General features: G+C 43.1%; 1 protein-coding gene across 6 annotated transcripts; it reads left to right on the forward strand.

The window, feature by feature from the left end:
• Positions 1–27,008, forward strand: LOC129857626 (gonadotropin-releasing hormone II receptor-like). 6 transcript variants are annotated; one of them, XM_055926071.1, is made up of 5 exons: positions 2–582; positions 2,132–4,838; positions 6,384–6,921; positions 9,772–9,973; positions 10,145–14,200. In XM_055926071.1, exons 3-5 carry the CDS (start codon positions 6,385–6,387, stop codon positions 10,564–10,566), a joined length of 1,161 nt encoding a protein of 386 aa, XP_055782046.1. In that variant the 5' UTR covers positions 2–582; positions 2,132–4,838; position 6,384; the 3' UTR covers positions 10,567–14,200. The 6 variants fall into 6 exon arrangements, 5 of the variants coding, with proteins under 5 accessions (XP_055782047.1, XP_055782046.1, XP_055782045.1 ...); XR_008759929.1 differs by lacking the exons at positions 2–582; positions 2,132–4,838 and adding exons at positions 20,075–20,292; positions 20,419–27,008 and having other exon boundaries at positions 4,845–6,921; positions 10,145–11,096; XM_055926072.1 differs by lacking the exon at positions 2,132–4,838 and having other exon boundaries at positions 1–582.
• The last annotated feature ends 594 nt before the right edge of the window (positions 27,009–27,602 follow it).

The raw sequence follows: 27,602 nt of genomic DNA on the forward strand, positions 1-27,602 counted from the left end.
ATACCACCACACAAAAGAGCACTTGGCAAGTGGGAGGGAAAAGGGGCAGGTGTTCTGGCACAGGTAGACCCATATTGTGCACGCGCCTGCAAATCAGTATTGCCAAATAATCTGTAGTCTTTGCTTTTGATGCACCAGGTTTCTTTTCAGCACTTCAGCACCTGCGTGTATGGACAGCTCCCCTCCCATGTCTATTTTTGATGAACGCAAGTAGTGGGATAGAGTGGTCTGTTGAACTGTAGCTGCAGAACCTATTTCACCAACCTCGGAGCCCGACAAGGATTGGACATTGGATAATTTTTTGAAACTTCCATGGATATTGAGATATACAAAAAGAAAACTGAGTGAAAGATGGATCAACCGAAACGCTGAAATTGTTGTAGGCCTACTTTGGAGACGAATACGTAATTATGGTTTTCAATTATCTTCGATGCTGCGGAAACTGAAGATAATACAGATATTTCATTGCATTACGGCTTAGCTGATCAATTGGAATAGACGACATTGTATCGGAGAGAAAGTGTGCTTTGTGGCGTATTGTGAAGAATGCGCGCATTCCAAGTGAGTTGAGCGTTAAACAAGGTAAGAGTGAACATAGTCCTGTAATATATCTCACTGCATGTTGTCATTATGTGGACAGATGACTAGCCTACATAAACGTGCTATAGGATACATTGGAGTAACTTGTATAGCCTACATTATAGTGGCATAACAATAAATATCTTAATTTGTTAAAGGACTATATGGTACGAAACAATCAATAGAATAAAATATGCAATAACCTTGCATATCTACGCTTCTTGTCCATTTACTCCATGAAAACAAACAAATGTCCTAAATATAAAGGCAAAACGTTGCAAATATATAGGTCTTATACTTTCATTTTTTTACCTTCCATTTTCAAAGGTTAGGTAAAAGGTTTTTCGCCCCACTTAAAGTTTAGAATCCCATTGACCCATCCATCAGATTGCTGCAGTTTCCGAATCGACCGCGACGTTTTTCAGTGCATACACGCCAATATAGCAAAAGCAGTGACGCCAACCGAAATATGTCTTCCGCATTTAACCCAACCCCTCTGAATCAGGTAGGTGCGGGGAGCTGCCTTACAACGTTCACGGCGCCCGACGAGCAGTTGATGTTGGGAATTAACTGCCTTGCTCAAGAGTAGAACGGCTCGGGGTTTCGATATAGGACTTGCATTACCGCCGCTTTTCAGTGACGCCAAAAAATAATTTATGAGTACACGGTAAACACTGATCGAAGACCCTAGTAGGCTACTGGTGCATACTGGGATGATCGATTTACTGCGTGAAACTTGATCCCAATGTCCTTCAGACACCTTCGCGTGCCGGTGCCAGGGATTCTTCAGCGGATGGGAGAACAGCCACAGCCACAAAAAATAACTCACATAATTCTATTACGTGATTAACACCTATTCAAGACTTCATTTCGAATATGTTAACATATTGAGAGGAGACAGAGTGAGGATCAGTGTTGAAATACTTAATTAATGAGAGTGAAATGGTGAGAGAGAAAGTGTGTGTGTGTGTGGCGTAGGAAAGGCTTAATTAATGTTGAATTCATTCAAGTGAGATGGTGAGAGACAAAGGATAGAGGGAGTGTGTGTGTGGCATAGGACACACACACACACTTGGTCCAAGGTCATCTAAACTGAAGGGGGATATGGTTGGGTATTCTAAATCAGGGAGACAGAGAGAAAGGTTGTCTTTGTGCTGCTACTTTCAGTGCAGTGCTGTGTCAATGTTCTCAGCATCAGTACTGGGGCCATCAGGGATCTGACGGGGCCGAATAGAAACAAGTCATGGTCAGAAGAGGCTGAAAATGACCAGTATATCAATCTAATGTGCCTTTCCCTGTGTTACAAACCAAGAACGAACACCATCTCTGCATATGAGTCATTACACATGACAATGCCCTTTGTAAAATATTTCTAAACTCTGTTAATTCCCAGGGTAGGCTGACAAACTAAATGAGCTGATGAGGAATCCATTGCACCGGTCAGCTTTTTCAGCACATTCTGGTGTGACATTTCTCTCTGGCGAAGAGCAGAAGTCTCCCTGTCCCAATGTCCCTGCTGTGGAAACACATGATCTTTCTTCTTTTTCTTTAGTATTCACAGGGCAATGTGTTTGGCGAGGGTGTTGACAGCTCTGGAGTGGGGTAAGGTCAGGCTCTGCAGTCCTCTACATCGACTTTCAAGCCACTAGTCAGCAGGCAGACGGCACATGATGTAGTCTAAACAACACTGGCTTTTCTTGTTTCCAGGTTCAGTGTCATTCCATCTTACTCTAGGTGAACAGTTCACGTGTTTGAGTACTCGTTAACAATGTTTTGACTATTGTTGATTGGTGGTGTTTAAATCTACTGCACTTGCTAAGAGAAGATGTATAGTCACTGTGACATACTGTCTGATCATCTTATCTCATTTGATATTATGCTGTAAGATCTGTCAGATCTGTAAGATCTGATCATCAATAAATGATGATGAATACAGATCATTTGTCTGATCATTCTATCATAATCCTATTTCCAACCTTATTACCTCTGATATGTGTGTGATATACAGTACATGAAGTCCTCCTGGATCAGCCTCTCACTTTGAGGCTTTGTCATTACACTTTGATGTGCAAAGACATCTCGCTCCCCCACTATGGTCCATGGTGTTCTGTACATCACTGTGCCATTATGAATCACAGTCCACAAACAGTGCACACAATGATGCTTTAGGGCACTGATTGCAGTCCTCTGGGGCTAGGACACAACACAGGCCAGGTTATTGTGCTCTGTGTGTGGGCTGATTTGCATTGGCCATAAAGTGGTATAAATACAGATCCATCATGGTCAGAGTCAACGTGGTTATTTACTGGTAGGTAGGCCTCTATTACAACCCAATTGGGGTCACTGAATCGGATCAAGTTGGATAGTAGTTTTCCAAAGTAATGATGGCAATGCTTCTCACCAACACTACAGCTTATTTGAAACAGCTGGTCCCGTATTTCTTATTGAGCATAGGATTTAATGGCTGTTTTTTTTCAATACAGTGCATTTATCCCAAGTCCAATTCCACACAGAGCCTTCCGTTCAAACATACATCCTATGTACATTTCCTCACAAACATCTGCCGTGAAAAGTACAGTAGCATCAATATGGCCATTTTCCTGGTGTTCAAGACTTCAGATGAATATGTTACACTGGGCAAGAGTTTAGCTGACATGCCAAACCTGTGTCTAGCTAACAGAATAGAGGGATATTTGGGAGGCCAACTAGAGCCATAAAAACAGCAGTAATGAGTAGGGAAGATGCAGCGCTGGTGCAATTACTGTGTGAGTTATACTGCAGAGGTTTGTTATTAGCAGGGGAGGCTGCCTCATGTCTCATTAGTGACAAAACAGTGTGTTGAATACCCATACATCTCCACTGGCCTTCTGTGTATAGTTGAGGAATAACAGGCAGCGTCATATTCTGATTACCAGGAGATTACAATATGTTACCCTGCGATTCTGTCAGTGTGATAGTTGTTTATCATCTTGATGCCATTACCCACCATGCACAAACTGGCTGAATCAACATTGTTTCAACTTAATTTGTCAACATATTGTGATGTGGAATCTGCATGGAAAATACATTGGATTTGAAAAAAGTCATCAACTGTGGTTTTGAGGGTGAAATTTCAGCCTCAGGATTATGTCATTATGGTAACCAAATTTAAACATAGACAACACTTGTGTAAAATATGTTGAATTTGTACCTTTAAACAACGTCAAATCTTCAACGTTAAAAAATTCACTGTCAGAAAACAACAATAGGCTGGGCAGCACCTCCTACTGGAGAATCTACTCTTTGGTCTCCCATCCAGGGCTTTAAGGTTTAAATCCCAGTCCTGCTTAGCTATAATATTTTTCCCTAACTGTTACTGATGTGCTATCATGAGAATGATTGTTGTGAGATCTCCACTTAAAACTAAATAGATTCACTGTTGCTATCGAAGTCATTCCACAGGGTAGGTTTGACAGAGCAAATGAAATGTGACCAAACTTTATCAATCATATAACATCAGTGATACTATTTAGGCCTGTATAGCATTTGAAAAGTTAGCAACAGCTATTGTTTAAATTAAACCCAAAATTCAACAAAAAATAGACAATACAAACTTAATTTAAAGTGCATTTAAAGTATGATTTGATTTAGTCCTATCCTTTAACTTTTCTTTTTTATTGAGATAAAGATGTGAATCCAACATATCAATTCTTAATTTTCAGTGGCACAGATGGAACTATCCATGCAGAATATATATATCTCCTTCAAATGTTGGTATTTTGTTGCATTTACAACCAAAAACAATTCAATATCACCTTTGAAATTTTCCACAAGTTAACAAATGATATGTTGGATTCACATCTCTAACTCAACCAAAAATATAAGTTAAAGAATAGGATTAAGACAGTGGCTTAGATCTAACTATCCAAGCAGTATATACTGTCACACCCTGATCTGTTTCACCTGTACTTGTGATTGTCTCCACCCCCTCCAGGTGTCACCCATCTTCCCCATTATCTTCTGTGTATATATACCTGTGTTCTCTGTTTGTCCGTTGCCAGTTCGTCTTCTTTGTTTGAGTCAACCAGTGGTTTATGTCTCAGCGCCTGCTTTTTCTAGTCTCTCTTTTCTTGCCCTCCCGGTTTTGACTCTTGCCTGTCCTGACTCTGAGCCCGCCTGCCTAACCACCCTGCCTGACCCTGAGCCTGCCTGCCGACCTGTACCTCTGCCCCCCTCTGGATTACCGACCTCTGCCTTACCCTGAGCCTGCCTGCCGTCCGGTACCGTTGCCTGACCTGGTTTTCTGACCCATACCTGTCTTGCCTGCCCCTGTTGGAACATTAAACTATTGTTTATTCGACGTGGTCTGCATCTGGGTCTTCCCTTCACACTTGATATATACAGTACATCTCCTTTAAATGTTGGTATTTAGTTGCATTGTCAACCAAACAGAATTTAATATTACTTTTGTAATATAGTAAATAACTTTAGGCTAAAGCTATCTTCCAAACTAATTTAACATTCCACCTTAAAATTAGTAATATGTCCATTTGCACATTGATGTTACTGTAACTATACATTTCTTATGTAATCACATAAAGCATGCATGTTCAAGATGGTATGCATAGGATGTTGCATGGAGATGTATGGAGATCTTTACAATCTGCACAGAATCTCAAATGGCATTAATGTAATCTCAACTGCAATGCAGGTTTGGTTCTGCTATTAGATGAATTAAACACAGTGATAACACATTTAACAAAATATCTGAAACTGTATTCCCATTTGAACTTTGCTGTGGTTTAAAAGGGTTGAAAGCGCAGTGATAGACATTTGGGTGACAATTAAACCAAAAATAAGACATTGTTTTTCCATTGGAATTTGGTTGTGCTTTTAGATGGTTGAATGCATAGTGATAACACATTGGCAATTCAACTAACTTTCGGCTTTCTTTTTGACAGTGGTGGAAAAGTACCCAGTTGTCATACTTGAGTAAAAGTATTATAATATAAAGTTACTCAAGTAAAAGTGAAAGTCACCCAGTAAAATACTACTTGAGTAAAAGTCTAAAAGTATTTGGTTTAAAATGTACTTAAGTATCAAAAGTAAAAGTATAAACCATTTCACATTTCTTATATTAAGCAAAGCAAGAGGTAGCATGTTCTTGTTTTTAAAATATATGGATAGCCAGGGGCACACTCCAACACTATTATTTACAAAATATTCCTTTGTGTTTAGTAAGTCCACCAGACCAGAGGCAGTAGGGATGACCACGTGTTCTCTTGATAAGTGTATGAATTTCACAATTTTCCTGTCTTGCTAAGCATTCAAAATGTAATGAGTTCTTTGGGTTGTCAGGGAAAATGTATGGAGTAAAAAGTACAATATTTTGTAAAAGTTGTCAAAAATATAAATAGTAAAGTACAGATACCCCAAAAAAACTACTTAAGTAGTACTTAAAAATATTTTTACTGAGGAACTTTACACCACTGCTTTTTGAGTGGGTGAATATATGTTGTAATCTAATTGATCAACGTCTCAACCAAATATTATCCAATTATCCACGTTGAAATTATGTGGTGTACCCAGGGGGTACGCTTCTCTCTGATGAGTTGGTTGGTGGACTGTGGACTGTTTATCAGTCGTATGAGGTCTTATTTTACATTAATAATCACTTATACTATCCAGAGCAACGTAGAATATCTGACGACGCATAAAAACTTTGATGTGTATATGATAATAATGTATGTAATCACGATAATGACATACATGTTTTACTTTGTCATCTACAGTCATTCATATAAACCTTGTCTTTTCCAACCCAGGATGTCTGGCAACCTGTCCCTCCTGAGGCCTCCCTTAGTGGGTGCCACCGGGTCAATGCAACCCGCCCTCTCAAACATGTCCCAGTTTCCCCCTCTGGTTGACTGGGAGGTGCCCACCTTCACCCGAGCCGCCCAATTCCGTGTCGGCGCCACCTTAATCCTCTTCCTATTTGCTGCCTGCAGCAACCTTGCGTTATTGGTCAGTGTGTGCCGAGGGCGTGGCCGGCGCCTGGCTTCTCACTTGCGACCACTCATCATGAGCCTGGCCGCCGCCGACCTGATGATGACCTTTGTGGTGATGCCACTGGACGCCATTTGGAACATCACGGTGCAGTGGTATGGCGGAGACGCCATGTGTAAGATGCTGTGCTTCCTCAAGCTGTTTGCCATGCACTCATCAGCCTTCATCCTGGTGGTGGTCAGTCTGGACAGGCACCACGCCATCCTGCACCCGCTGGACTCACTCAACTCCCACCACAGGAACAAGAGGATGCTGGGTCTGGCCTGGGGCCTCAGTGTGCTTCTTGCCTTACCACAGGTGAGTTCAAACCCTGGTAGCCTTGTTTACTATAAATAGTGTGGCACTCCAAGAAATTCAAGGTAAATTCCTTAAAATGAAAGTGATTTTGTTCATTCCTGGTATGTTGTTGAGATGACGTGTTCATGCCAAGTGCAGCTCTAGCTGTGGGTTAGTCAAGGCACTTAGAAGTGTGTATTTACATTTTAGTAATTTAGCAGACGCTTTTATCCAAAGGTACTTAGAGTAAGTGCATTCATCTTAAGATAGCTAGGTGGGGGCCTCCCATAGGGCGGCACACAATTAACCCAGCATCGTCCGGGTTAGGGGAGGGTTTGGCCGGGGGGGGGGGGGGGGGTTACTTTGCTCATCACGCTCTAGTGACCCCTTGTGGCGGGCCGGGCGCCTGCAGGCTGACCTCGGTTGTCAGTTGAACGACATATTGGTGCAGTTGTCTTCCGAGTTAAGCAGGCAGGTGTTAAGAAGCACGGTTTGGCGGGTCGTGTTTCGAAGGACGCGTGACTCGACTTTCGCCTCTCCCAAGCCCGGCAGCAATGAGACATGATCTTAATCACAAAGTTGGGGAGAAAAAAAGGGTAAAAATGACATTAATAAATCAAAAATAGACAGCTAGGTGAGATAACCACATATCACAGTTGTCATAAGTACATTTGGCCTAAATACAGAAGTTTGTTAAGATATTCTTTGAAGAGGTAGGATTTTAGTTGTTTTTGGAAGATGGGCAGAGACTCTGCTGTCCTAGCTTCAGGGGGAATCTCGTTCCACAATTGGGGTGCCAGGACAGAGAGGAGCTTTGACTGGGCTGAGCGGGAGTGTACACATAATCAATCAGTTTGCACAGATGTTTCAAGTGCCAGTTAACACTCTCGACCCAGTGGCTGATGGGAGATGACAGGTGAAAGGATGGCCTAGGTCACCATTTGTGACAGATACTGAATTAATCTGGTCAAGGTCAAGCGTAGATCTAATACACACACACATACACACACAGTGACAAACGAGGAGGCATTACCTACGATTCTGTTCCTGCATGGTGTGCTGTACTCAACTGTCATCTCATCCAGAATTCGAAACCGCTTCGCCTACTGTGCACACATACTGATGGATCTAGATGGGGATTTAATGAAGATAGCCTGGGGATCTCCCTGGCTCTTTGGCAATGTGTTTCTTGAATCAAAAACACAATCCTGTCTGCTGTGTCATTGAAAAATGCTTTCCTGAAAACCCCTTGACAAAAACAGTGCATTAAGGATTATGTGAAAGTGATAGTTAATGGTGCACTGGTCTTTGAGGACAGCCGGTGTAGAGGGAAATCTGGATGGATGCATTCATTGATTCGCTTTGACAGGGAAATTAAATATTTCCTCTGAACTTGACAGAGTGGTTTATGCCTTGTAATGTATTATTATTATAAAAAAGATAAAAAAGATGCCCCACAGTGTGATTTTGAATTTGTTTTTGGCTACAACCAATTCAAGATCACACTGCGGGGCATCTTTTTTTCCCCTGTAGAAATACATAAATAAATATATTACAAGTCATCTGATTTAGAATGTAGCCTAAGGAAATATAAAATGTACAGTACATAACTTACCGTAGTTTGGATTGTTCTTGGGTATATTCTTGCACAGTATGTAAAATGGTTTCAAAGAGTAATGGCATGCTACTGCACCACAACTTCAAAGTAGTCCAGGCTTCTCCACATTGTTTGGATGGCTTACTTCAAGCTGCAGGAGAGTGACTGTTTGCTTGAAGGGGGTAGAGTGTCAGGGTGTGGGACGGGAGATTCAAAGGGGGGAGAAACGGCATGCGTCCCTCATGAGGATAGATTTATGAATCTGAGTAGACAAATAAGCCTAATTTGCTGTCAGAGTGGCGCCGGGGCTGCTGGGAGTTTTATCAGTGCACCTGCTGGTAGGCGAGTGATTCACCACAGAGCATGAGCATCTTGAACGTCTCGCCTCAGGCTCTTCCCCTCTAATTGAATTTTCAGGGCTGTAGAGTGCAGAGGGGCATAACAGGATTTACGTATCAGTGCCGCACCGACAGAGATCCCACGTAATCCCCGCCCCTATGCAGCAGAGGGTCAAGGACAAGGGGGTAGATAGACAGATAGGGATATGCCTTCTGGAGTCTTCCTGGAAATGAGGAGGCATTTCAGCGAGAAATCTTTAAATTCCTGGCATGCTGATATTAGTTAGTTAATTGTGCCCCCCAGAGTGTGAATGCCCCCCAGAGTGTGAAATATGATTATATTCCTGAGAATTAGGAATGTGCAACATCAGCAGCGGGAGGAGGGAGATGTTGTAAAACCAAGATTTTAAACACTGAAAACAATCTAACATTTTAATAATACATGGAGGATTGGAAAACAAGTAAAATTGCATTGTTGCAAAAGGCTAACAACTCTGCCCCCAACTCAGATGGGATACAACTGAAAGTATAAAATCATAAATCAATTCAGTATTTATATATGTCTGTCATGGTGATTTATGTCCCCAAATAATTTTGAAAGCCATTGCAGAATATGGATCCACCTTGAAAGTTATTGTGATGCTACTGACCACTACATTCATTAATCAGAAAATACTGCAGACATGACTCAGCCACTGCATTTTCTCATTAACCCACCCATTTCTGGCCAGTGCGCCGGCACAAAATAGCAGCTAAGACCTCAACTGAGTTTTATACTTTGAAGGTAGATTAAATGATCCTCAACAGAACCTAAATTAGTACTGTAGTAGCCCAGTGTATACCTGTGTGAAAGGTACTACTATATTTACAGTAGGTGGATTGTCATACATCTTAGATGTTGTGGTTGTTGTTACTCAGTGACTTCCTGTTCCCCAGCTGTTCATCTTCCGGGCCATCAAGGCAGAGGGCGTAGACTTCACCCAGTGTGTGACCCATGGCAGTTTCAAAGAGCGATGGCAGGAGACGGTCTACAACATGTTCTACTTCGTCACTCTCTACGTGTTCCCCCTGCTGGTCATGAGCTTCTGCTACACACGCATCCTCATTGAGATCAATCAGCAACTCCACAGGAACAAAGGTAAAAGCTAGCTATTCCAATCTGGCAACCACAATACTTGCATGTCCAAAATGGCAACCTCAGTAGGCCTATATGCTGTTCAAACATGAATTATACATTGACAATGTTTAGGCGAGATATGATAGCTACATTAGCTTTAGGAAGCTACTAACCAGTGCCATACTTTTCCAGCTGGCGAGTCCTGCCTGAGACGCAGTGGCACAGACATGATCCCCAAAGCACGAATGAAGACTCTAAAGATGACCATCATCATTGTGATGTCCTTTGTGGTCTGCTGGACGCCCTACTACCTCCTGGGTATCTGGTACTGGTTCCAGCCGGAGATGCTGCAGGTCACGCCTGAATACATCCACCACGCCCTGTTTGTCTTCGGCAACCTGAACACATGTTTTGACCCGGTCATCTATGGCTTCTACACGCCCTCGTTCCGGGCCGACCTGGCCATGTGCTGGTGCTATAGAAGAAGGGACATTAATATGTCGCCCAGGTCTCTGGACCACCTGTCCGCCCACCAGGGCCCCCACAGCGGAGAGCAGGACTCTGACGCCCCCGGTGTGGAACAGACCAAAGAGACTGGAGGTGACGGTAGATGACTGGCGCTGACAGTAAGTACATCTGTAAGGTTGGAGGGCTGAGGGAGAGCAGACCTGGAAATGAGCGCTACTAAGGAGCATGTAGACCGACCTGCTTATTCTGTGAGGTGAAGACAATGACACGCTAAACAGCACCACCAAAATTTCTCCCCTCTGATTGTACGCCCATCTTTGACATTTTGAGGACATTGTTGAAGCATGGGAAGAGGCACTTGAGTTAGGGGTCAAGCCCAACCTGAGATGAAAGGGGATAGATGGATAAAGAGACAAAACTATCTCGGAAGTCAAGGTTTGAAGGGTTAAAATCCTCCAGGATTACTTTACCCAGAAAATACATGTTTTCTGGGCCTAATCTTCAGCGTTAAGCACCATGGCTAAGGCAGTTCAGAGGTAGACTTAGGAGCCACCCTGATCTTGTGAGCTTACATAAATGGTTTGTTGTTTCCAAGGGGTCCAGAGGGAGGCAGAACAGAACCAACTGGGCTGCAACACGTTTCTGCCAACGTTGGATATCCAGATATACAGCAACAGTTAAGCACATGCCATTCTATTTCAATTACTATCAAATGGAAAGGCAAACTCATTTTAAGTGCTGTTCCACAACTTTCTACGAACCATTTAAACCCTTGTCTGTCCCCTGATATATATATACACCATGCTGCTTACAGTATGTCACACTGCTCGCTGTCTGCCTACAGCTTGCTTTTCCATGCAACACTGTGTCCTTACAATGCCAGGCTGCATGAGATGATCTCCATAGCCACACATCACTATACAGAACTGTCAAGTTACAAACAAATGTACAAATGCATTTGATGGTTCAATAAAATGGTTGGCCGTTTCACTCGGAAGACAAACAGTCCAGAGAACTGTCACATTCAGTGCATGTCATGGAGAACAACATAATCTGTACTGTATTTACTATTCATGCATTCACTTCAGCCATTCAGGCTTGAAAACCAAAGCACAACTACAGTATATTATAACACATTGAGTGTACAAAACATTAGGAACACCTTTCTAATATTGAGTTGTACACCGTTTTGTCCTCAGAACAGCCTCAGTTTGTCGGGACATGAACTCCACAAGGTTTCAAAAACGTTCCACAGGGATGCTGGCCAATGTTGACTCCAATGCTTCCCACAGTTGTGTTAAGTTGTCTGGTAGTGGATCTCTACTCTGAATAGATCATTCCATCTCATCCCACAGATGCTCAATTGGATTGAAATCTGGTGACTGGGCAAGACACTGCAGTAGCTGAATTATCTTCATGTTTGTGGAACCATTCCTGGACAATCCTAGCCTTGTGGCCTTAAAGGGATGCATCTGATTGGCAATGATGTTCAGATATCCTGTGGCGTTCAAAAGTTGCTCCACTTTTATCAATTGGCCAAATGTGAGCCATGAAAACCTGACTAACTGTAGCCCGTCTGTTGCTGCTCTACACAATTCGTGTCAGCCTCCTCTGTCCTCTTTCATCAATTACCCTTTTTCGACCACTGGCCTGCCGTTGGCTGGATGTCCTTGGGTGGTGGACCATTCTTGAAACACACGAGAGAGAAACTGTTGATTGTGAAAAACCCAGCAGCGTTGCAGTTCTTGACACACTCAAACTGGTGCGCCTGGCACCTACTACCGTACCCCCTTCAAAGGCACTTAAATATTTTCCCTTGCCCATTCACCCTCTGAATGGCACACATACACAATCGATGTCTCAAATGTCTTAAAGCTTAAAAAACATTATTTAACCTATCTCTTCCCCTTCATCTACACTGATTGAGGTAGATTTAACAGGTGACATAAATAAGGGATCATAGCTTTCACCTGGATTCACCTGGTCAGTCTATGTCATGGAAAAGCAGTGTTTTGTACACTCACTGGATATGGCAGCAGAGTGCAGACAGGTGGAATCCATAATGCATCAAGCCCATTAATCTTACCATTGTGCGAAAGGGCCAAGAAGATACTTGTTAGTAGGGTCACAAGTACTGGGCTAAGCCATAGTCATTATGCTATACAAATAAATTCTCCTGATCATTCTCCTGTAGCTACGGTATGCTCTGAGGCTTGAGGCAGCCAGATTGATAGTCATGTAAGAAGAATATCATGGAATGTCTGTCCTGGGGGTATACACAGTACACATACTGTATGCCCACCTTCTTATGGAATGTTCCGAATATCATATACACAGAGGTATGAGGGGGTTGTTCCATCCCACACAAAATCTGTATGTTCCTGAGCAGGTAAGAGTTCTCATAAAGGGAGAGTATGCGACAACCTCTCCCTCAACGTGAGCAAGACAAATGAGCTGATCACAGACTACAGGAAAAGGAGGGCCGAACACGCCCCCCATTCACATCGACGGGGCTGTAGTGGAACAGGTGGAGAGTTTCAAGTTCCTTGGTTTCCACATCACCAACAAACTATCATGGTCCAAACACACCAAGACAGTCATGAAGAGGGCACAACTAAATGTTTTCCCCCTCAGGAGACTGAAAAGATTTGGCATGGGTCCCAAGATCCTCAAAAAGCTCTACAGCTGCACCATCGATAGCATCCTGACCGGTTGCATCATCGCCTAGTATAGCAACTGCTCGGCATCCGACTGTAAGGTGCTACAGAGGGTAGTGCATACGGCCCAGTACATCACTGGGTCCAAGTTTCCTGCCATCCAAGACCTATATACTAGGCCTGGTCAGAGAAAGGCCCAAAAAATTGTCAAAGACGCCAGTCACCCAAGTCATAGACTGTTCTCTCTGCTACTGCACGGCAAGCGGTACCGAAGTGCCAAGTCTAGGTCCAAAAGGCTCCTTAACAGCTTCTACCCCCAAGCCATAAGACTGCTGAACAATTAATCAAATGGCCACCTGGACCATTTACATTGACCCCCCCCCTTTTTTTTTTACACTGCTGCTTACTATTTATGCATAGTCACTTTACCCCTATCTACATGTACAAATTACCTCAACTAACCTGTACCCCCGCACACTGACTCGGTACCGGTACACCATGTATATAGCCCCGTTATTGTTATTTTGTGTGACTTTTTATTAAATTTTTTACTTTAGTTTATTTAGTATATATTTTCTTAACTCTATTTCTTGAACTGCATTGTTGGTTAAGGCCTTGTAAGTAAGCATTTCACGGTAAGGTCTGCACCTGTATTCGGCGCATGTGACAAATAACATTTGATTTGATTTGAGATTTGCCTTGAACCTTGTGGGGAAAAACAGACATTTGCCAAATTATACAAAAAAAGACAGTTATACTAATGTCGACACATAATTGTTTTTATCCACTTCAAGTAACAGACGTTGTTTATGAAGCAGGGTAGCAAGATAAAGCAAGATAACAAGGTATGGAAATGCATTTAGAATCAATACACAATGTACGTCTGTGTAAAGAATTGGAATGATTGTAATGTTCAGTGTACAGTATTTGCTGTTTACTGTTGTTCGGAATTCACAGGGTTATAAAGTAACAGGGTTGACAATAACAGGGTTGATGAGTTCATCTTAAAATCAGCCACAAATCCCCTTGTGACAGGGGCAATGGAAGCTTGTTCTGTGTGTTCAACAGGGAGTGGCAACTGAATGCAAGCTAAAAATTAAATAAAAACATTTGTTTAAACATTTCTAGCCTTTCTGTCTATGGGTGACAGAGTTGACGTGTTATGCTCGACCCACTCAGTTTCCCACCTGCTTTCACGCTGATTTGACTATTAATGTACAATGTTTTTTAAAATATTTATTTTAAAGGAATCGTTTCACTATATTAAAACGAGAGTTCACGTAACAAGATTGACCTTAAAATGATGGCCATGCATACTTTAATTGACTACTAATCACATTAAATAAATAATAATCTAGGGCTTTACAATGATTGTGAAAACATGGAGAAGTTAGGGGTTAAGTGGGTTAAAATCTTCCAGAAGTCACAGAAGTTGCACATTTATTGAATGCTCCATGTGGTCGATATTAATGGATCGTATCATGAATAAATACCGTGAAAATAGAGCTTGAAAGAGATAAAGGAAGAGATGGAGGAGGAAACCAGTGTCAATTAGAAATCAATTAATCTATCATAGCTGCCAGTGTTAGTGACATGTGGGGGTAACAACCATCCTGTGGTCCATAGAGGCAGAAGAGGTTTGCTGAGCTGACAGGGTTTAGTTAACCGGGAACAAAACAGCCCTCTTATCTACTGGAAGGTCTCCATAATAGCTCCCCATACAGTTCAAAGAGCCACACTGTCGCCTCCCGGGTGGCGCAGTGGTCTGCCACCAGAGATTCTGGGTTCGAGTCCAGGTTTTGTCGCAGCCGGCCGCGACCCGGAAGCCCATGGGGCGGCGCACAATTGGCCCAGCGTCATCCGGGTTAGGGAGGGTTTGGCCGGCAGGGATATCCTTGTCTCATCGCGCACTAGCGACTCCTGTGTCGGGCCGGGCGCAGTGCACGCTGACCAGGTAGCCAGGTGTACGGTGTTTCCTCCAACACATTGGAGCGGCTGGCTTTCGGGTTGGATGCGCATTGTGTCAAGAAGCAGTGCGGCTTGGTTGGGTTGTGTTTCGGAGGATGCATGGCTCTCGACCTTCGCCTCTCCCGAGTCCGTACGGGAGTTGCAGCGATGAGACAAGACTGTAACAACTACCAATTGGATACCACGAAATTGTGGAGCAAAAAGGGGTACATTTTTTTTTAAAGCCATATTGTCAGACTTGTCCTGCTTCATTCACACACACACAAGCATACACATTCACACAGTGCTGACATCAGGATGAGGCTGCTCATTAAAAAGGGCAGGTGATGAGTGTGTGCATGTGCAAGCACGAGCGTGTGTGTGCTTTTTGTTGTCTCTTGATTATTATATTCCAAGAAGAGAAGAGAGCACCAGGCTCAAGGGATGTGCAGAGGGATTCTCCCAGAGGCTTGGAAGACTGTCCTGGAATACCGGAATATGAAATGCCTCCTCCTTCCCAACTAGTTATGCGTAATAACCTACTGGGCACATCCAGTTTTGATTTACATTTGGATGAGTTGTAACGTGAATTCAACGTGAAATCAACAAAAATGTCACCATGTCACTGGATTTAGGTTCAAAGTTGGGTGAAAAAAAATACTAATTTCCCTTTTGTTGATGACTTTTTGCAAATCCAGTTTTCCACGTTGATTCAACGCCATCACATTGAATGTTTTTGTTGAAATGACGTGGAAACAACGTTGATTGAACACGTTTTTTGCCCAGTGGGAAGTGAAAACATTAAAGTGTGAACATGGAGATGAAAGGAATCATTACTGCATGCCATGAGAAGGATTCATCATACCGTCTGACACACATAAAAATATGTGCTAAGATCTTTCATAGGAAGAATACTATCTTTTTTCATACTTTCCATACTACTATCTAAAACAAAATGGTGACAAAAAGTGGAGGTGTGAGTGATAGACTATGTCCCAATCAAGCACTGTGCATACAGTAAGGAAGAGATTGACAGAAGTCTTGCACTTACAGGCTAGACAAGTGCACTGTCTGCCATTGGAGGAGGTTGTAGGAACAACATGTACATTCAGAATACTTGCTGTTGAGTTTGATTGATGCTCGGTGTCAGCTGAAGAAGGCAGAGTGTGGAAGGCCAAGCTGTGCTTTAGAAGAAACAGATTCTCATACAACACCCTGCCGAGTGATTAGACGCAAGGATTCACATTGGGTAAATAACAATGATACATTACATTAGCGAACAGACACACGTCGGGCTCCGTCTTGATAATTAAGCAAGTACCATTAAAGTTTCTCCCCTGTTGTTTTTCTTGATTCCGTGGCAACCTTTTCCAGGCTTTAGGTTCTGAAGATTTGCCACATCAATCCTGTTTTTAATTCCTCAATAGAGTTTTAAAATGCCCCAAACATTGGTGCTCAAGATAATATTCTTCATCTAGCGGGTTGTTAAAGCATCTAATGCCCTAACATGTTATTATGGAGTTCTGTACTTAAAAACTAATTTGAAGCAACAGAACACTTAAGTGGTTTGCTCCCAACTAGAGGTCTTCACGGGTCCACCCAAACCCGAATACCCGAGAGGGTCAAGGTCAAAAATTATTTTCAGGTCCAGGTCGGTTGTCATCAGGTCTCGGGTCTACGTAACTACAGCTGATGGACCTGAGTGGACCCGACCACAACTCTGCATAGCATATTTATTTTACACTAATAATGTATTGACTGACAGAAGGCCTAGCCAACATATGAAGACCTATTTGTTAACCAGAATAGCAACTTCTGATTAACATAATTGTTTTTGTCACTCGCATCCAATCAGGTACTGGTTAGGGTCGGGTCTAGGTCTGGTTGTTGTCAGGTCGATTCGGGTTGGGGTCTGATTGTTCTCAGGGTCTGTCCGGGTCCCCCTATATTAAAAACGATCAAGTCGGTTCGGGGTCTGATGGACCTGGATGGACCCGAGGACAAACATTTTGCACCCGAGAAGACCTCTACTCCCAAATCAAAAAAGCTAGAGACTGAAAACATTGGAAATATCCATTCCATGCCCTATAAGGCATATACTGTACTAAGAAGGGTGATCTGTTTGAGGCTGTCTTCTATTCCTATTTATCCAACACATGCTGAGAAGAACCAACACATGCTGAGAAGAACCAACATGGGCTCATGCTTAATGCCTGAGCAGCAACAGAGAGATGTATTACACCGGCCAAGACCTTCACCATGATACAGCATCATGATGTGTAAAAACACCACAGTCAATCACCAGCCTCTTCTACCCTTCTCTTGAGGACACGCGACTTAACCTCCGTACTTTCACAAACCCTGGACTAGGAGGTAAAACAACCCTTGATATCCAGAGTTCAGAGCCATCAATACTAATTGGATCTTTACATATTTCTTTGATATCCTTCCTGGTCGATACTTCATTGAAAGATAACATGAGGCTCAGGACAGAAAACCAATAAAACCAAGACTATTCTCAGGGCAAGTCTACCGATTTTGACTAGCAGAAGTGTCTTTTCGTAGCAGGTTAGGAGAACGTATGCAGGTTGTTAGGGGAATTAACGTGGCAGGTTAGGATAATTAAGGTTAGGAAAAGGGTTAGGGTTAGCTACAATTGTCCCCGAAACAACTAACATATCTAGCTACAACCAGGCCCGACCTGAAAACAGTCTATATATACAAAAGTATGACCCTTCAAATTAATGGATTTGGCTATTGCAGCCACACCCGTTCTTTACAGGTGTATAAAATCGAGCACACAGCCATGCAATCTCCATAGACAAGCACTGGCAGTAGAATAGCCTTACTGAAGAGCTCAGTGACTTTCAACGTTGCACCATCAAAAGATGCCACCATTCCAACAAGTCAGTTTGTGAAATTTCTGCCCTGCTAGAGCTGCCCTGGTCAACGGTAAGTGCTGTTATTGTGAAGTGGAAATGTCTAGGAGCAACAACGGCTCAGCCACGAAGTGGTAGGCCACACAAGCTCACAGAACAGGACCGTCGAGTGCTGAATCGCACAGCTCGTAAAATTGTCTGTCCTTGGTTGCAACACTAACGACCAAGTTCCAAACTACTTCTGGAAGCAACGTTAGCACAAGAGCTGTTTGTCGGGAAATTCATGAAATGAGTTTCCATGGCCAAGCAGCCGTACACAAGCCTACGATCACCATGCGCAATGCCAAGCGTCGGCTGGAGTGGTGTAGAGCTTGTCGACGTTAGACTCTGCGTCAGTGGAAATGCGTTCTCTGGAGTGATGGACGTTTCACCATCTGGCAGTCCGAGGACGAATCTGGGTTTGGTGGATGACAGGAGAACGTTACCTGCCCCAATGCATAGTGCCAACTATAAAGTTTGATGGAGGAGAACTAATGGTCTGGGGCGTTTTTTCATGGTTCAGGCTAGACCCCTTATTTCCAGTTAAGGGAAATATTAACGCTACAGCATACAATGACATTCTAGACAATTATGTGCTTCCAACTTTGTGGCAACAGTTTGGGGAAGGCCCTTTCCTGTTTCAGCATGAAAATGCCCCCATGCACAAAGCGAGGTCCATACAGAAATGGTTTGACGAGATCGGTGTGGAAGAACTTGACTGGCCTGCACAGAGCCCTGACCTCAACCCCATCAAACACCTTCGGGATGAATTGGAACGCCAACGGCGTGCCAGGCCTAATTGCCCAACATCAGTGCCCGACCTCACTAATGCTTGTGGCTGAATGGAAGCAAGTCCCAGCAGCAATGTTCCAACATCTGGTGGAAAGCCTTCCCAGAAGAGTGGAGGCTGTTGTAGCAGCAAAGGGGGAACCAAATCCATATTAATGCCAATGATTTTGAAATGAGATGTTCAACGAGCAGCTGTCCGCATACCTTTGGTCATGTAGTGTATCTAGTTACAACCAGGCATGCCCTGAGAACAGTCTTGGTTTACACTAATGCAATGCTGCATAAGCACAGCTCTTATTAGTGAAGAGACAGCGATATGGAGAAGAAATGTCATTTAGAGAGTACTGGATCCTATATGACAGCCTTCAAATGTATTGTCTTGATAGCTGAATATAAAGGGGAAAAATAAAAAGATCTCTCCAAAATGAAGATGTATCCAAGTATGCCTTTTGATTTCAAGAGAAATGGATTAAAGAAATATACAAATGTAACATCAAAGCAGCAGTTGTCCTGCCAAATAAACAGGCTCTGGAAAGGATCTCTTTGCTGCCATTGTTTGACTTTGTATTGCTTCACTACGCACAGTGCTTCATTTGAATGCTTTCATTCCTTTCAAATGAGCTATACAGGGAATATCCTGGAGTGTGGAGGGGAATAAACAATGTTTGACGCAAACAAGGACACTCCAAAGGGGAGTGTTTTTGTCAGCGTGCAATCTTCCTGGCTGAAAGGTAGATGAGAGATATGAATCTCTGGCTGTCTAACAGGGCTATTTTGAGGCAAGGCACGACAATGGGCAGGACACACACATACACACAGAGGGAACTGTCCTTCAGAAGGACAATTGGTGTGGAAAACAGAATATTGAAGGTAAATCATTGGCATAATGATTTGAGTGTGTGGAATAGATTTGTAGTTGTGAGCACAATTTGCCAGCGTGTAACTGATAATTTGTGAACATTAAATAATAATCTGTAGTTGTAAGCACATTCTCAAACATGTAACTGATGAGTTTGTAGTTGTAATCAAATTCTAATATTTGCCAGCATTAATTGCATCTGTACAACTGCACATGTCAATTTCACGCACTCAGACTTTTGTCAGGGCTTTAGCGCCGTATCAAAGACAGTGGCCCTACTGGGACAGAAATATTTGTAGATCTGCAAACAGTGATTTCTGTGTGTGAGAGCAGAAGCTCTGGGAGGTGGGACCTGTTTGGCACTGAAGGTAGAAAATAATTTGTTTAGCTTTGACACTGGCTGCATTCTGTGAATCTCTACTACCCTTCGATAAATGTAAAACCCTCTCTAAACCATTTACAATTGTCTGTCCACACTTTCCAGGCTGCAATCCACTCCCAGTTAGACAGGGTCCGTTCAGGCCTCCGTCAGCTCCACAATGTCCTGGGGGATGTGAAAGACATTCAGATCTCCCTGGGAGACATTGGCAATGACTGGAGGCAAAGCGTCAACACCGTTGAGAACCTGAAGGATGTAAAATATGCTGGGATGCAACAGTCAGCTAGCCTCAGCCGTGGCGAACCTGAAGAATATATTTTCAGGTATGTTCAGCTGCTAACATGCCACTTGATTGGGAACTATTATTGTTGGCTTGCATAACATTTTATGTGACATTGTACATTTACAATGTATTTGTGTAGTAATATTTCTCCTACTTTCCTGTGCAGTGACTGAGGTTAATGATAGAGCAAGCCGGGCTACTGGAGGGCCACCACAAGCTGAGGAACCTGGAGTGCTCATGGAATGACCTCATGTATGATCAGTACCACATGTGCAGCAAGAACACGCACAACATGAACCTCATTCGAAACTACTTCGGCAGGGTGGAGGGCCTGTTGAACAACCTGGTCAAGCAACTGCGGTTAGTGCTGCAGTGCGTCATGGGCAAGGCTTCCCAAACCATTACAACACCTTGAAAGGTTCTTCAAGCTCTACCACAAAACTGTGTCCGTGAGGGTGCAGGAACTGACTACAGAGGACCTGACAGCCAAAAAGTTTGTGTACCGCTTCACCTGGTTCTTCAATTCATATTTACAAAAGTAAATCTGTACTGCGCTCTCTATGATTCATGTAGCATCAGTGATATCTGGGCACCAGTCCAATCATACCTTTCTATTCTAATGTTTCTGACAGTGGTTGGAACTAGATGCACAATAATAAATCAAATCAAATTGTATTTGTCACATGCACCAAATTCAACAGGTGTAGACCTTACAGTGAAATGGTTACTTACAATGCAAATAATCTGGGTAGCCATTTGATTAGATGTTCAGGAGTCTTATGGCTTGGGGGTCGAAGCTGTTTAGAAGCCTCTTGGACCTCGATTTGGCGCTCCGGTACCACTTGCTGTGTGGTAGCAGAGAGAACAGTCTATGACTAGGGTGACTGGAGTCTTTGACAATTTTTAGGGCCTTCCTCTGACACCGCCTGGTATAGTAGTCTTGGATGGCAGGAAGCTTGGCCCCGGTGATGTACTGGGCCGTATGCACTACCCTCTGTAGTCCCTTGCGGTCGGAGGCTGAGCAGTTGCCATACCAGGAAGTGATGCAACACGTCAGGATGCTATCGATGCTGCAGCTGTAAAACCTTTTGAGGATCTGAGGACCCATGCCAAATCTTTTCAGTCTCCTGAGGGGGAATATGTTTTGTCATGCACTCTTCACAACTATCTTGGTGTGCTTGGACCAAGTTAGTATGTTGGTGATGTGGACGCCAAGGAACTTGAAGCTCTCAACCTGCTCCACTACAGCCCCGTCGATGAGAATGGGGGTGTGCTCGGCCCTCTTTTTCCTGTAGTCCACAATCCTCTCCTTTGTCTTGATCACGTTGAGGGAGAGGTTGTTGTCCTTGCACCACACGGTCAGGTCTCTGACCTCCTCCCTATAGGCTGACTCATCGTTGTCTTGCAGTCATGAGTGAACAGGGAGTACAGGAGGGGACTCAGCACGCACCCGTTTGGGGCCCCTGTGTTGAAGATCAGCGTGGCAGATGTGTTGTTAGCTACCCTTACCACCTGGGGGCGGCCCGTCAGGAAGTCCAGTATCCAGTTGCAGAGGGAGGTGTTTAGTCCCAGGGTTCTTAGCTTAGTGATGAGCTTTGAGGGTGCTATGGTGTTGAACACTGAGCTCTAGTCGATGAATAGCATTCTCACATAGGTGTTCCTTTTGGAAAGGGCAGTGTGGAGTGCAATAGAGATTGCATCGCATGATTGAAACATGTTGATATTACAGACTCAGATAGGGAGAGGTTGAAAATATCAGTGAAAACACTTGCCAGTTGGTCAGCGCATGCTCGGAATACACGTCCTGGTAATCAGTCTGGCCCTGCGGCCTTGTGAATGTTGACCTGTTTGAAGGTCTTACTCACATCGGCTGCGGAGAGCGTGATCACATAGTCGTCCGGAACAGCTTATGCTCTCATGCATGTTTCAGTGTTATTTGCCTCGAAGCGAGCATAGAAGTTATTTAGCTCGTCTGGTAGGCTTGTGTCACTGGGCAGCTCTCGGCTGTGCTTCCCTTTGTAGTCTGTAATAGTTTGCAAGCCCTGCCACATCCAACGAACGTCGGAGCCGGTGTAGTACGATTTGATCTCATCCCTGTATTGACACTTTGCCTGTTTGATGGTTCGTCGGAGTGCATAGCGGGATTTCTTATAAACTTCCAGGTGTGAGTCCCGCTCCTTGAAAGCGGCAGCTCTACCCTTTAGCTCAGTGCGAATGTTGCCTGTGGTTGGGGTATGTACGTACAGTCACTATGGGACGATGTCATCGATGCACTTATTGATGAAGCCGGTGACTGATGTGGTGTACTCCTCAATGTCATCAGAAGAATCCCGGAACATATTCCAGTCTGTGCTAGCAAAACAGTTCTGTAGTTTATCATCGGCTTCATCTGATCACTTTTTTATAGACCGAGTCACTGGTGCTTCCTGCTTTCCTGCTTGTAAGCAGAAGTCAGGAGGATAGAATTATGGTCAGATTTGACATGGAGTCATCTGTGAAATTCAGCAGGGCTTCCGGGAACTTCCACTATACAGAAGTCCATTCATGTCAAGTGCATTCCACTCCTTGGAAATTGAAATGATCTAAATTTCAGATTTGGCTTGAAATAAGAGAAAGTGTATTATGTGAATAACCTTTACCTTAAGCTAGCATCTTTCCCTCTAAACTAAGAATCAGCCTTCAACTGTGATAGGATTGTTTTATTAGAAAGAAAACATGAAAATGTTCTTGAATGTGGGAATGAAGTTCAATAAAGATGTCTCCTTTGCTTTATAATGGTTTAGATCTGGGAAAATGGCAGTAATAGTGTAGAAAATAAAAAAGTTTTACCACAGTTGGCCTTTGTTCAGGTCAAGTAGTTAGGCCTAATCAAATCCAATTTTATTTGTCACATGTGCCGAATACAACCTTACCCCTGAAATGCTTACTTACGAGCCCTTAACCAACAATGCAGAGTATTTAAAAAGTAAGTAAGAAAAACTTGTTAAATAAACTAAAGGAAAATTAGTAACACAATAAAAATAACAATAACAAGGCTATGTACAAGAGGTACCGGTACCGAGTCAATGTGCAGGGTTAAGGTGTAGTCAAGGTAATTAAGGTAATATGTACATGTAGGTAGGGGTAAAGTGCCTATGCATAGATAATAAACAGAGAGTAGCAGCAGTGTGAGGGAAGAGTGTAAAGGAACTTTTTTAATGACTGAGTCACTGGTGCTTCCTGCTTTAATTTTTACTTGGAATCAGGAGGATAGAATTATGGTCAGATTTGCCAAATTGAGGGTGAGGGAGAGCTTTGTACGCATCTCTGTGTGTAGAGTAAAGGTGATCTCAAGTTTTTTTCCCTCTGGTTGCACATTTAACATGCTGATAGAAATGAGGAAAAACTGATTTAAATTTCCCTGCATTAAAGTCCCCGGCCACTAGTAGCGCCGCCTCTGGATGATCGTTTTCCTGTTTGCTTATGGCGGTATTGAGCTCCTTGAGTGCGGTTTTAATGCCAGCATCGGTCTGTGGTGGTATGTAGACAGCTAGGTAGACAGTTTGGATTAGTGCCCAGATATCACTGATTAGTGATACAGAACATAAAATAAAAATATACATATCGGGTTATTATTTTTGATGATATATAGTATAATTTTGAGAATATTGTAATATTATTTTGTGCTAGTTGGCTGTACCTACACAAAATTGCAATATTTCCCCCCATCTTTTTGTAAAATATTTCCACAACTGAACAAAACTAATTTTCTTATGGCTCTCTGCAGAAAACAATATGGTGAGCATTATGTTTGGAACGCAATAAAATCAGTATCGAATTGCAATAAATATATAATAGGAGAGTGGGGACACACAATTATAAATGGTTAAGATAGGGTTTTACATTAATCAAAGGGCAGTGCACATTCACAGAATGCAACCAATGTCAAAGCTAAACAAATAGATTTCTTCCTTCAGTCATGCTTCTACTAAAACTCCAGATCTAACTGGATGATATTCTGTCAGTTGCTAGTTCTTAGCAGAACTCATTTTCTAATGATAATGCTAGCTACTGTAGCTAGCTATGGCTCCATAACTTTACCTAGTCAATTTCAGTAGCTAACATCAGACTCCAATGTTAGTTACAAACTCTCAATTACAATGACTTGGACAATAGTTTCCAAAAACATTAAAAATAAGAAACAAATAATGCTACCTAGCCATAAAAGAAAAACATTTAAACTTACCAGCCATGAGAGCTAACAGCTGGGCTTCTTTGGTGGACATTGCACAATCAGTCTCAGCTGTAAACTGGTTGTGCACATCGTGATTGGGGAAAAAGGGAAATGACCCTACCACCAGTTAGCCCTCTCTAAAAAAACACCACACATCCCACTATTTTACCCTACCTAGTCCTACTCCAGACAAACAGTCTGAGAGGACATAACACTACCACTCAACACCTCCTGCAGCTGTTCTGCAGTAAATCCTCGCAATCCCAAGTTCTTTTCTGCCGCTGCCACTACAACCTCTATTTTCTGTGTCTTTCGATTAATTTCTGCAGTACAGTTGACAACCATGGCTATGAATGCTAAAAAGCCCACCTTACTGAAGCACATTTTCTTCACTCTCTCTTGATCTCTGCCTACTCACAGGAATCCTCTCAGGTTCCCTCACCCTGTACCCATCTTCCTCTAGTACTCTCTTCACTGCTTTGGCATACAATACTTTTTGTACTTCTCTAACCCTGGAAACCTCAAGCTGCCTTTCTCTCTCTGGACACCTCTGATCTATAAGCCCCATGATCACCCCCACAACTAACACACAACTTTCACCGGGATCTTCAATTTCAACTGCTCCTCCGTAACACCTACTGTAATGCCACACCCGTTATCACTCCTCTCAACGGCACCCTGCTCCATAGAGCAAAGCATGTCACAATTCTTGTCCCTAATCTAATAATCCGGCGCGCCCTCTCCCTCTGGGTGGAAGAAGCACAGTAAATCATCACGAGTCCACTCAGAGTTACCTTCACCATGTCAACAATCCCCAACCTCCCCTCCACCCAACCTGACACCACACATGGATCAACCAAACAGCAAGGATCCATTCTCTACAAATCTCACTCCAATAAAATCATCTTTATCATCCTTGGGATGAGGCCCGAAAGCCGTAGGTACTTTACCCTCACTCTCAACAAGTTCCGTCTCTGAACTACTGGAGCACATTTCCTTGTTTTTGCACATGACACCCACCTTCCTCCCCTTACTACTTCCCTCCACACCCACCTTCCTCCCCTTACTACTTCCCTCCACACCCACCTTCCTCCCCTTACTACTTCCCTCCACACCCACCTTCCTCCCCTTACTACTTCCCTCTACACTCAACTTCTTCTCAGCAATCATCACTGCACCTGCCACCACCTTTAATTCATCTTCACTCTCGTCATGTTCCATTTCCGCCTGAAGCTCTTCCAAAAGTTGTGTGATCCTCAATTCCATATTCACTCAAAAAATATTCCATGTCTCTTTTTCATTGTCCATCTTCTCCTTCACCAGATCTCTCAGAAGGCCTGTGCAATCCCCCACTCCATGTTAATTCATAAATTACTTTCTTCCTTATTTCCTTTTCCACCATCTTCCACTAGCCTACTCACATCCAAGCGGCCTTGACAGGTGGTTGCGTCAGACAACAAGGCCGATGCATGTGAGCTGTCACCAACCAACCAACCAGTGTAGAGTATGCTGGTCTATGAAAATCTCATCTGATTGGTTAGAAGAAACAGGTCCCCCCTCCCAGAGCTCTAGCTCTATCTCTCCTTTCTTGCAAATTCCTGTTTGGACATCTACAAATCTTTTTGTCATGGTAGGGCGCTAAAAGACTGCCAACAGTCTGAGCGTGTGAAATTGAAATGCGCAGCTGTACAGATGCAATTATTGCTTGTTATTATTAAATTGGAAGTTTGCGAATGCGATTACAACTACAGGGGCATTGCCTGTGGAACATGCTGAGAAGAATGTCCCGAGATCCAGTCAACAATTCATTAAAAGGTCAGAATCACTCAGGGTTTGACAGTCTTGACAGAGCACACCAAGAAGAAGTCCTTCCAATCCTGGACTGTATTGTGTGTTATCTGCAGGTTGTTTACATGGTTAGGCCTGTATAACATAATGGCCCTCTAGAGATGAGACTGAAAAATGAAAATCAATACCATGTCACAGCAGACTCCCAAAACGTTCCATACACACTGTCAAGTCAACTAAAGGTAAACTTCCTAACTGAAAAGGAGGATCAAATTGCTCTTTACTGTCTTTAAAAAAGACTTGTTACCACCTACATAGGGTGTACCGGAGTCAGATTACATAAACCAGAAATGTTAAATCTTGTGCATGCTTTGCTGACAAAAGGGCGGGGGATTTGTCATCAGTTTTGTCTGAAAGGTTGAGGGATGGCAATTAGGGCATAGATACAAGCCGTATCGCGGAATATCCGCACTATAGCGCAATTGAAATGAAGGAAGTGTTCCCGCATTCATGTCGGCTCAATCAGAAATTACATTAACATTTCAAACATGCTAGGGGGCCAGCAGGTAGCCTCGTGGTTAGAGGAGCGCCAGCAACTGCGGGTTGCCAGTTTGAATCCAGGGTCCGACGGGACAAATCTGACAGGAAGTGAGCTGACAACTGGAGGGTTATTGCTGGTATCAAATCCTTGAGGCCTTTGCCTGCCATTGATCAAGGCACTTAACCCCTCACAATAACAACTCCCCGGGCGCCAAAGTCTCTCCAAAACCTGTAGGAGGGGATGGGTTAAAAGCAGAGGTCCAGTTTCAGTTGGACCTTGTGTGCAATTGACCAATAGTGACCTTAATCTTACAAGATACATATTGAATATAGCCCCTAGATCTCAGTTTGTTGGAAATGCAAAGTATTATGGAACTAAATCAACTTCATCATCTTGATAAATATTGAGTGACAATTTGAATAAAAAATGTCTCATGTTGATTTAATCTGTGTGGGAAAGAATGGAAACTCGCCCAAGTGGCACAGAGCCAAGAACAAACCTTCAGAAGTACAGATTTAGAGTCAATAAAGATATGTTGCACATTACACAAACAGAACATACATGAACATATTTAAATGTTTTTACCTGCAACTAAAGTGAGCTTGCTCATTATGCCTGCTTCTCTGCTAGTCAGGTAGGAGGACATCTTTATGTCTTTCTCAAAAAGAGGATGATGAGAAAGGCAAAATGACAACTATTTGTCATCATATTTTGTTCCACTCTCTATGACTAATAATTAACCTGGGTTAATCATCTGACAATCCTCCAAAATAGCTCTGTCATTCCTGTCTGTCATAGGTCTGTTACA

The sequence above is a fragment of the Salvelinus fontinalis genome, chromosome 6 (assembly GCF_029448725.1).
Source record: "Salvelinus fontinalis isolate EN_2023a chromosome 6, ASM2944872v1, whole genome shotgun sequence".
Classification (NCBI taxonomy): Eukaryota; Metazoa; Chordata; class Actinopteri; order Salmoniformes; family Salmonidae; genus Salvelinus; species Salvelinus fontinalis.